General features: G+C 47.5%; 1 protein-coding gene across 1 annotated transcript; it reads left to right on the plus strand.

Annotated features, from left to right (window-relative positions):
• Nucleotides 1–2,844: 2,844 nt before the first annotated feature.
• LOC135830740 (transforming acidic coiled-coil-containing protein 3-like) lies at nucleotides 2,845–9,873 on the plus strand (the record flags this gene model as incomplete). The annotated part of the gene is given in 11 exon segments (XM_065342959.1): nucleotides 2,845–2,884; nucleotides 3,291–3,525; nucleotides 4,019–4,306; nucleotides 4,598–4,678; nucleotides 5,182–5,291; nucleotides 5,857–5,900; nucleotides 6,622–6,689; nucleotides 6,959–7,051; nucleotides 7,651–7,757; nucleotides 8,405–8,525; nucleotides 8,713–9,873. Coding segments are annotated over 11 exon segments (1,250 nt in total), but the record flags the coding sequence as incomplete, so codon positions are not given.
• Nucleotides 9,874–12,000: the final 2,127 nt, after the last annotated feature.

Genomic DNA, 12,000 nt, shown 5'->3' on the forward strand with positions numbered 1-12,000 from the left:
GGTCATAGGCCTCTTCAGTAGTATCTGCTGTGAAACACATGCACACATGCACACATGCCCAGACACATCAGGGAGACTGAGATGCACTTGACGTGACCGTGAACATATGTAGCTGCGTACTCAGTTCAACACACCACACAAGCTGTATGTGTTGTGCTAACATGCACCCGACATGAGTGTGAACTTGCCCATTTGCGCACTTCTGTCAGTCTCTCGTTTCTGTTTGTGGTGGCATTGATTTCCTGCGATTGCTGCATTTCACTGAGCATGCGTATACAACACAGAAAAATACTCCACGAAATGTCAAATACAGCCAGGTAGACCCCAATGTGAGTCAGGCCTCACACTGGTGTGTTGTGGACTGTCATGACTTGTGTGACCAGATATCAAGGAGTTTTCAACCTACACACATGAAAACACACACACACACACACATACACACACACACACTTTGTGACCTTGTGACGCCCCTTCGCCGGAGGCGATGATAGGCTTAATGAGCCAGGCAGAAATGCCGATGACGCTTGAGGTCGCCACTTCTGCGGAACGACCGTCCGCATGCGCAGCTGAACGGCTTGGCGAGTGGAGGCGCCGGAGGAGGGAGACGGTCGATGGAGATTTTCCGTCGCCAGGCTGGACGATCCTGTGCCATGGCCAACCAGTGTTGTTGAGGGATGTCCGCGGCATGCAGGTCGTCAACAATCACATCCCGCCACCGCTTCTTCGGTCCATGGCGTGGTCGAGTCGGCAGCAACTCTCCGAAGAGAACTTGCTGAGGCATCCGCTCCGGGCTCATACGTGCAACGTGCCCAAGCCACACACACACACACACACACACACACACACACACACACATGCCCTCACACACGTACGCGCGCGCGCGCACACACACACACACACACACACACACACACACCTTGACCTAGATGCACGTTGATACACGTTGCCTTGGTAGGTTACACGGTCTCCGTCAGGGGAGAAGGGTGGAAGAGGCTGAGCAGCAACACTTCTGATGGCACACTAGATGGTGACGTAGTCAGAACTTCCTGTGGCATGGGCACTGGAATGGGAATTCGGCCCTTTCTGCACACACACACACACACACACACACACACACACACACACACACACACACACACCTTGGACCTTGGACCTTGGACGCGCTGCCATATTCTGGCTATGCGGACCCCATGGGGGGTTGAGCAGGTTCGGAACAGTAGGGGCGATGACGGGATAGGTCCTGTGGTCTACTGAAACGCTGACCGCAATTGCAAACGATGCAGAAGGGGCTACGGTCTGTGTTGGTTGCTCTGGCTGAGCAACGGCTGCACGTACTTGTGACGCTTCATGCCTTGGCGCGATAGCACACAGCGGGCGCAGTGGAAGCTGCAGCGTTCGCAGGACATATTGTCCGTAACTGGTGACTCAAGTGTGTCAGAAGATGCCTCTGCTGGTGATGTTGCTGGCGAGCACTTGTGTCGGGCAAATCCACCCTTGCTCCGGAACCATCTGTCGCACTGGTCGCAGTGACAACTTCCTGGCTGTTGGCTTACGGGCAGGGCACGCGTAGCTGTACACTTGTGTCGCTTCCTGTCACTTACAGGACTGAAGGAGCGGTCACAAGTTTGGCACACAACCGGTGATGGTCGAGGTCTGTTCTGCTTGTCTGGCAGACAACAGTAAGCCTTGCGCCATTTGGAGCGAGAAGAGGTGGCCACTTCATACCAGTCGTCAAGCGGTTTGACGTCACTCCGAACACAGTCTAGCCGCCTTTTCCGCGGACCATGGGCAGGTCTCTTGTTTGGAAACGAACCAAACAGTAGAGCCTTCGGGATGCGTTCATCCTCCATCCTTGACACATGACCAAGCCACTCAAGGCGACGTCTGCTGAGACGACACTCCATGTCCAAGGTATCTCCCCAGCGCTCCAGAATCTCAATATTAGTTAACCTGTCATTCCATACATCTTGACGACTGATGCCCAGAATGGTGCGGACACAACGGAGATTGAAGACAGACAACGCATGAACATCAGCTTGTAGCGGTACCCAGCATTCGGACCCATAGAGCAGAGTGGCCAGCACACAAGCATTGTACACTGACCGCTTGATGGATATTGTCAGTGTTACATCGTGGAATATCGATTTCTTCAGAGCGCCAAACGCTTTGGCAGCTTGTGCAATCTGGGATGTGACATCATCATGACATCGGCCGTTGCTGTGTATGTTGGATCCAAGGTAACGAAAAGACGACACATGGGCAATCTCCATAGTTCGAATCGCGAGCGGCTCTAGATCGTCGTTAGAGATGTTGGGGCCAGAAACCATGAACTAGGTTTTGGTGGCACTGACGGTGAGGCCAAAATCGCTGCATGCATCCACAAATACCTCCAAGGCTGAAACTGTGGCCTGGCGTGTCGCGGCCACAAGAGCGGAATCATCAGCAAACTGGCACTCTGTCAGCTCCAGGGATCTATCACGGCGGCTACGGTGGTGGAGTAGCTTCCCATCTGGCTCGAAGAAGACCTTTGCGCCAACACCATGGATAGACTGCACTTGCTGGTGCCAACAATGCATCACTGCCCACATAAAGATGTTGAAGACACACACACACACACGCGCGCACGCCCGCCCGCCTGAGCTAAGGTGACAATGTGGGTGCTTTAGATGAAGTTGACTGGTATAACAGTTACTTCCTTTGCAATACTGCAATCCTGTTATATACTCTAATGTTAGTTGCAAAGACTGCTTTCTGTTGCATAACAATCTGTCCACAAATGCTATGGCTTGACAGGATTTGCATTATAGAGGGTTTGTCTTTGTTTCTTCTCAATTTTCTTCTCAGCTCACGTTGCTGCCATTCCGAAGGCATTTGCAGGAGGAAAGTAAGCCCCACCAATTTCTCCGAGGTTGTTAGAACAAACTGAAGTACATGTATAGTAAACCGTGTGTAAGCCGACTGTTCAAGGGACCCCGAAACATGGTCCCCGTGTAGTGTACCGGTGGTGGTTCCCTTATAAACTGTCATTTACTGGAAATGACATCCTGTTGGTCCTCATTCCATTGGTGCTCTTTCCATTAGTCCTCTGTGACAGGTTGTTCCCTAACTAAAGTGGTTATTTGACAGGTTTTGCTGTTTTTGTACAGGGAGTTCTTCCTGTTCTCATTTCTGGGTTTGAGGATGGAGACTTACAATATGTTGACTGTGTATTCTAGAGAAAGGGTGCGCTAACATGTTGTTATGATCACACTTTGAAATGGTTGCTCTTGACTGTTGGTGTGTATCTGTAGTGATCTCCTTGTCCTGGACACACCAGAAAAGCACACAACCCAGTCGTCTGCAGCTGGATCTCGTCACGGGCAGATCGCCACACCAAACCTAGTATCATCGGACACGGCGGCTGGTACAACCGATGATAGGCCAGCGTCTACACCGACAACGCATGCGACAAGTGGTGATAGCAATGCTGCTGCCGTCCAAGCAGGTCGTCTCCTTATGGATACACCCCAGTCGTCAGGAGCATGGGTAAGCATAATATGCTTCACATGTACTGTGTGCAGACAGTAGGTGAAACGTGTCACCATACATCCAGCAGCTGATGTTTGGAACTGCTCTTATCACTGCTCTTATCACTGATCTTCCTTTGCAGCTGATTGCAGTCACTAGGCACCGGGTTGTTGATGCTGACGTTAAGACATTGTAGTTGGAAGAGTTGTGCCAGGCACATGTGTACCCGGTTGGTTTGAAATCCTAGAGCGGACACTGCATAAGGTGGATGAACTTGAGTGTACTACTAGTAGGGTAGGGCAACACTTGTCCTACATCAGCCCGCTGTTCTTGTGTGGAGTTCTACACTGCTCAGAGGTGAAACAAGTGCAGTAACATCAGGCATGCAACACTGAAAGAACCAGCTGCCGAGAAAAGTCCGAACTAGAAAATCTTTACTCCATGTTCCGTATCCATAGTTCGTCAATATATGTTTTCTTGTATTTTCTTTTTCACTCTGTTGTACGTTTAGGCAGGAGGATCGGGGTCCACACAGGAGATTAGGGAAACGTCTTCTGATGTTGACATGAGCGTTTTTACACGGCCTACCCCTGAACCAAGTCCTACACCTGGCTCTTCAGCTGAGTCGCAAGGTGGAGAGCGCCCCTTGTCAGCATCGCCCCATTCCAAGTCCCAGGATCAAACGCATACAGCATCTTCTCCAGTCTCTCGTCCATCTTCCACAGCTCCATCTGAGCCATTATCGTCAACAACAAGAGCACCGCAAACTGCGGGCTCTGCAACGAATGATCTCATCGATGTAGGTCATTCGATCGTGCTAACGTTACTGTGGAAAACAATACTTGCTGTGTGTTAATAAAATGTTGGCGGGCGAGCTGACAGATGGGTGGGCTGATAGACAGAAGGATTATGTATGATATGAGAGTCATTGACAGCTTGTGTCGAATGTTATATTGGCTCGTGATGTTGTAATCTTGTTCTGCTTATCATTCATGGTAAGCAAATTGCTTGGGCACTTCAAGCCATGCTGTATCTGTTGGTTTGAGGCATCTATCTGTGATCTTTGGCAATTGTTTATTCGTATCGTCAGGTTCTGAAATATTCTGAAGCGGATGTTCAACGCCATGTTGAAAATGCTGTTGCTGAGGCACTGGAGCGCCTGAGAGGGGAGGTAAGCCAAGACATTACTGAGAGGGGAGGTAAGCCAAGACATTACTTGTCTGTATACAGATTTTTACAAGTACCAGTCCTTTCAGATGGCAAATGACAAAGTGTCTGGATAGGCGAGGGAACTGAAACCATGTTTAATACTATGCTACATTCTACACTCTACTCCATGACGTTCTCTGTAAATATTTTTCTCCAGCGGATATTCAAGTAGTTGCCAAGTGTATCAGCTAGAAGTGGACCGTCTGAAAGAGTTCCGGCTATATTGTGCATGCCAGTTGCTTCTACTGATCACATGAGCTGCTTGCTACTGAAATTATTACAGTTCGAAGGAAATAATTATTATGTTGGCTCCCCTGCATACATATTGGCCATTGCATGAAGTTTATTTGTCCCTTTCCCCCCCCCCCCCCCCCTCCTCCTCTCTCTCTCACTGTCTTTCTCTACTATTATCTCTCTTTCCATCCATCTATTCATCTAATTGTGCCTATCTCTATCTTTTGTTAGGGAAGTAAGTCAGCTCAAGACAAGATGGAGAAAATTGATGCCCTGACTGCCGAAAATCGAAATCTTCAAGAAAAGATTACTGCTGATGATCAGCAACTGCGGGATCTGCGGTGAGAGATGGTGCTGTGTTCAATTTGCAGAGACAATTTGCGTTGTGAGCTGGTCTAGACGTGTGTACCATCGGCATGGTTCCTCTTTCCAGCAGCTACTGCTGCTGCTGCAGCTGACGATGATGATCATGATCATGATGCTTGCTGCTGATTGTTGCTTGTCGTTGCTGCCACTGTTGCTGCTTCTGCTCCTGCTGCTGCTGGTTTGTTGGTTGGTTGGTTTTATTTGAATTTGCAAACCGAATGTTCTGTATGGATCCTATGACAAGGAAGCGAATGAGGTCAATTCTACCCTGAAACGAGGAGATCTTGGGTAGATTCTCATGCTGATGTGCTGCTGCCACCGCCGCCTTGACATCCACAGCAGTTGTGGGCCAAGGACTGCCTCGTACTGGACTTAGCTTATTCTAGGGAACCAATACCACTGGTCAGTAACTACTCAGACGTTACAAGTCACTGTATCGTACTGCTGTTGGTAATTTTGTAAGGTAGTATACATAACCCAGATGCTGGTTTATACTATAACTGTCTCTTCTTTGTTTCGCTGTGTTCACTTTGTTTGCAGGAAAGTGCTAGACGAATACAATGCAAGCATGACTGAGAAAACTGGTAAGAATGCTATAATAGAAGTTAGAAGTGTGTACTGAAGCCACTACTGATGACTTGTATGAGTAATCGTATGCTTGTACATGTATGTCCTCATTTTCCACAGATTTCTAGCAAACCAACTGAAGTCACTGAACTCTATTTTGAGCACTTGTGCATGGTATTGTTGTTGGGGATAAAATCTTTCTCCATCCTGATGATCTTGGTGTCTTTCCTCGTGCAACCATTCCGGCTACTTCGAAGTAGTTTCCCACAGCAGGAGCTTTGTTGCCTTCCTGCTTAGGGCCGGGTTCCACTGCGGCTCCGCTGCTCGTCTTTCGCGGCTTGAAACGTCATCATTACCATAGTGACCGCGGCTCGAGCTGGAGCAGCGAGTCCGCGGCTCACCACGAGCTTTTGCTACGATTCTTGACCAAAAACTGCGAGCCGCGGTTGCGGCTCGACCTGTTTCCCAAACTTTGCATTGTTTTGGACGCCAGAATTTTAAAATTCAAATTTTAATTCGTTCCGCAGGCCAGAACACGAGGATTTGTTTGATTTCGCGCGCGCGCGCGCAGGCAGGTGAAACGTCATCAAAAAGTGTGGACCACGACCGCGGTACCACGAATGGCGAGTGACAGTGGAACCGCGCTGCTCCGCTGCATGCAGCCAAGTGCCGCGGAGCCGCAGTGGAACCCTGCCCTTACCGTGATAATGAGCTTTGTCTGCTTTCTTTGCTTTCCAGAGAAAAGTCAACTGCGAAAGGACACGTTGGAAAAAGAAGTTCAAGATCTTTCCAGCAACAATGCAGAGGTACTTTCATTTTGGTGGACGGAGAATGTAGAAATAACCTTGGAGTGGATATGTCTTGTGGCATGTTCAGCCCTGTGTTGTTACTTGTCATTTTGTCAAGCAGAGCTTGTGACACCACTCCGTACAAAGCATCTCAAATGATGATGTATTTGCATAGCCTCTATAGTATTGTAATATAATGAGATTATCTCTATACTGGTGTACTGATGTGATGGTGCAGTATCTCTACACTTCATTTAGCAACTTTTTCCTCTGTTCTTTTTTTACAGCTGTCAGCTGACATCAATTCTCTTGAGAACTCGTTCGCTGATCTGCACAATCGGTATGAGCGGCTGCGAGCTGCTGTCGACACGATGCGCAAGGTAATGCTTTGCACTGCACCTCTTCATTACTAGCTGAGAACATTTGACCACCCGACAACGCTCACTGTACTCTCTAATAGCTACTAGTCTCTAAAAGTCTTTGTCTCAGATACACGCAGTGGAAATGATTATGCTGTTGATACATGCATGTGTTGATATCTGTGTTGCGACTTGTCTGTTAATACTTTCCTTTTCGTTTTCGTAGGGAGTGTTGGTCCATGTGTGTGTGGGGGGGGGGGGGGTACTCGAACTGTGGGCTGTACGTTTGGGGCCCAACTTGATAATTTGTGGCGACCCAAACATGATCACTCATTGTAATTTTTTAATATAACATCGTCTTACCGTGCATAACCCTCTTTTCCGTTATCTTCTATTTCATAACAACACGTACCAGTTATCGTGTTGAACATGTTGCTATATCCTTGGGTCCGTCTGAAATACTTGAGACTTTCTCTTTATGCATTAGACTACAGAGATTATGATTTTGCCTTCTAGTATGCTAGTATGCGTTATAATTATTATGTTTCTTCTTGCATCTTGAACTGGACCGGCTATGCCATCAGCTCTTTCTTAATGTGGTGTGTATTTGTTTTCTCCAGAACGAGGCCACGCTGACAGACACTGAGAAGTCACTTCGTCAGAGTTTAGAGAAGGCAGGAGAGACCAATCAGCATCTGAAGGAGCATGCAGCAGAGCAAATCAACCAGTGAGTTGACTATAGTCTGTGTCACTGTATTCTTTGCCATGTTCTTTCCGTCTATGTGTGTGCAGTGAGGGGGTTGAGAGTTAGTGCTGATCAGCATGGCTGTGAGGGGGTTGAGAGTTACTGCTGATCAGCATGGCTGTGAGGGGGTTGAGAGTTACTGCTGATCCGCATAGCTGTGTTGAGAGTTACTGCTGATCAGCATGGCTGTGTTGAGAGTTACTGCTGATCAGCATAGCTGTCAGGAGATATGCTGTACAGTCATGTTGCTACAGTGGCATGCTGCTGCTCTCTCTCTCTCTCTCTCTCTCTCTCTCTCTCTCTCTCTCTCTCTCTCTCTCTCTCTCTCTCTCTCTTATGTACACGAAGGAATTTAGCCTGATATCCTAGCACTGCCGGAGTGTGGCTGACAGGGCTGCAGCCTGTGCAGGGATGCAAGGTTGCGTTTGTGACAGTTTACGTTGTCCAACTACAAATCTGTTGTCAGCCGCTGGGGTAGTGTGCTGTTGTACCATGACTACCATTATTCTCTTTGCACCTACGGCTTGCGTAAGAATCGACCAGTTGCTTTAGGCTTATGTCTGTGTGTGTGTGTGTGTTTGTGTGCGCGCGTCTCTCTCTCTCTCTCACTTCGCATTGTGTTGTGCCAGGGCCAACATCAAGATGCAGAAAATTGTGAACGATCACCGGAGCGAGGTAGCTGTGCTTACAGCTAACATGAAAACGCTCCAGGTTAAGGCAGACAGCTTGGACAGATCGCTCAAACAAAAGGTTAGTCTATGAGCTACTTCCAGTAAAGGAAGTAACTCCAGCCTCCGTAACTTTTGAAAAGCTACTATTGCATTTTGCACACGTGTGTATGTGTATGAGTAAGTGTGTTTGTGCATGTGTGTGTGTGCGCGTGTGTGTGTATGTGTGTGTGTATTTGTGTGTATGTGTGTGATACTGTGACTTACAGGAGGAAGAGAACAAGGAGCTCTCTACAATATGTGAAGATATGATGAAGCAGATGAGGCAGTAACATGGCGTGATGCATTTACTTCTTCTCGTTTACGTGCTGCTGCTGCTGCTGCTGCTGCTTTCATTGAGTGTCACTGTGTGCTTGTCTATGACCATATTTCCATGATCACAATGCGTTGTGGCCCACGCAAACGGAATATATGATCACTGTTCTCCCCCTACGGCCTTGGGGATAGCTTCCCTATGCTTTATGCTGTGACATTGGAATGTTTTATATCGTGCTTAATCCTGGATATCAGTTTCTCACATTTGATTTGGTCATTTTAACCCTTTAACCGTCATATAAATTTCACCCATTGAAACGCCGAACGAAATTTCAACTTTGCCAGGTCATAACTTTAGTTGTACTCACTCGATTTTTATAATCTTGGGCTCGTTGGAAAGCTCTGGACGAGACCAGCACGATAATACCACATTCTTCGCCTCAGCAGTCACACAACCAGCGCTGGAACGCAGCGACGTCGTCTCAACGCCAGGCATGCAAATGACAAGTTCAAAACTCCGCCATGGCCGTCTCCTTCATCGTAGAGTGTTCAAATTTTTTTGAGGAGATCGAGCATTTCGTGAGGAATACGTTGGTCGCGAGCAACAGTCACAGAGCGCGTGAAGAAACGGGGAAATCCCGTGACGACGTCAGCCGCGCGCCCAGCGCAGCGGAAGTGACAAGCGTGCAGTACTCAGCGCTTGATAACTCTGCTCCACTACATCGTAGCTCAACGCGGATTTCTGCAACAGAAAGCCTGGAAAATTCGCGACCGAATCGATAGTAAATTTTCTATCGTGGGTAAAAAACATTCCAGTGCGAGTATTTCAAATGATGGGTCGAATTCGACCCACAAATGTATGGTCTGACGGTTAAAGGGTTAATAGCACGTGTCTTTGCCTGCACCCGGACATTAGTTTTCTCTAATTGGTTTTATTCTCAGCAAAGTTTCTCCTGGGCAGGACCTCTTTGACATAGTATTGCATGTGTGCATGCCACGAATGCTTTGCTGTGTAGATTCAGCTGGTTCTGCTCATCGCAATTCTCAAACTATTGTCACTTCGCCGCCTTTTAATAATTGCATATATTATATTCATCATTATCTGTTCACTTGAAGTATTTGTATGTGTTGAGTTGATCAGTGTTTGTCACCTTTGCTCTTCTCTCTCTCTCTCTGTCTCTCTCTCTCTCTCTCTCTCTCTCTCTCTCTCTCTCTCTCTCTCTCTCTCTCTCCTCTCTCTCTCTCTCTCTCTCTCTCTCTCTCTCTTCTCTCTCTCTCTCTCTCTCTCTCCTCTCTCTCTCTCTCTCTCTCTTCTCTCTCTCTCTCTCTCTCTCTCTCTCTCTCTCTCTCTCTCTCTCTCTCTCTCTCTCTCTCTCTCTCTCTCTCTCTCTCTCTCTCTCTCTCTCTCTCTCTCCTCTCTCTCTCTCTCTCTCTCTCTCTCTCTCTCTCTTTCTCTCTCTCTCTTTCTCTCTCTCTCTCTCTCTCTCTCTCTCTCTCTCTCTCTCTCTCTCTCTCTCTCTCTCTTTCTCTCTCTCCCTCTCTCTCTCTCTCTCTCTCTCTCTCTCTCTCTCTCTCCTCTCTCTCTCTCTCTCTCTCTCTCTCTCTCTCTCTCTCTCTCCTCTCTCTCTCTCTCTCTCTCTTGCTTTCATTCAATCGTGTTTCTTGGTCTATGATGCTACCCGAGTCTCCATTTCCTCTGTTAGTGCTTTTGCAGATATGCATGTGATGGTACTTGTTCCATGATATTGCTATGAAGAAAAATCATGTTGTTGCTCATATATGAGAAACCTTATTCACCACTCTACAGTTCTTTCTAGTACATCTCCACTTTGAATTTCTAACTTCTAATTTTGCTGTATCTGCTTTTAGAATAATGTCACTTACCAGTGAGTCGTCTAGCATTGGCTCTGTGCAATGTGGATAACGAGAAAGCCCTCTCGCGTGGAATTACTGTGCGTGGCGGTGAGAGCATTGTGATATGCTCTCTGGCTCTCTGCCCCCCCCCCCCCCCCCCTCTCTCTTTCTCTGGTGTCTGGCGCTCTCTCTCTCTCTCTCTCTCTCTCTCTCTCTCTCTCTCTCTCTCTCTCTCTCTCTCTCTTTCTTTCTCTCTCTCTTTGATCTTTCTTTCTTCGCTCTTGGTTATCACCAACTCCTGTGTGTGGGTGTCTCTCTCTCTCTCTCTCCCTCTCTTTCCTTCGCTCTATTGCGAAGGGCGATAGCTCTTCAAGGTCCACAACCCCTATTTTGTTTACTTCAAGGTTCCCTCCTACGATCCTATCCTCAAAGGTCATCAGCTCAGTTGCCGTTCGCCAGTTCTCCAGGTAACTACTAGTACATACAAGAGTACATAACCCCTATATTTTATTAGGTTATGTACTCTTGGTACATGTAACAAGTTTACACTCAACTACTAGTAGATCTACTTGAAGCTGTCCAGCTCAAGTCCATGTTCTTTGCAGCAAGACACTTCCGTTGCATGATGCTTGTGACTTCGGAAGAGCAAGCATCCTCTCTGCACTGACTGCAGTGTGCTACCTGGACCCAGTGTACTGTTAGTTACCTGTAAGTGTAACCGGATAATTGTGAACTGAAAGGATCGAGGAAGAAGCCATTCAGCATGCAGGGCAGCATACTGGAATGATCAGAGGTGCCAGCGGGTGACAAGTAGAACCTTGACCTGCTGGGTGCAAGCAAGAGTACATGTACTAGTAGTACAGTACATGAAACTGTTTCGTGTACTCTTGCTAGTCTTGTGCAAGTGAAACGTGTGAGGAGTGTGCATGTACATGATGTACCGTACATGTATGTACGCACTACGCAGGACCAATAGGCCTTATGCACATTGTACAGATGCACGAAATCCCGTATAATCTTGTAGAATCCCGTAGACCCGGTTGGGTGTTGAATGTGCAGGACCCTATTGTGCTAACTGCTATTTCCACTATGAAATGGGCCATGAAGGCATTTCATACGAAATCTTTTTCCGGCAGAGATCTAGCTAGTCGTTAGTTCAATCCCAAAGTGAAAAAGCTTGAAAAGTGATCGTTTGCCATGAATTGTGAGGCTAAATGGGTCAAACGCGCATGTATAGCACACAATGAACACCCAACGGGTATGTACACACCTACGGCCATAGTACAGAACTTCGTACATCTGTACAATGTGCATAAGGACTATACAAGTGTCGACGCCATCCTGCTGCACATGCCAACATAAGTCATTAATAGGATAGGGCTTGAAAG

The sequence above is a fragment of the Sycon ciliatum genome, unplaced genomic scaffold (assembly GCF_964019385.1).
Source record: "Sycon ciliatum unplaced genomic scaffold, ocSycCili1.1 SCAFFOLD_2493, whole genome shotgun sequence".
Classification (NCBI taxonomy): Eukaryota; Metazoa; Porifera; class Calcarea; order Leucosolenida; family Sycettidae; genus Sycon; species Sycon ciliatum.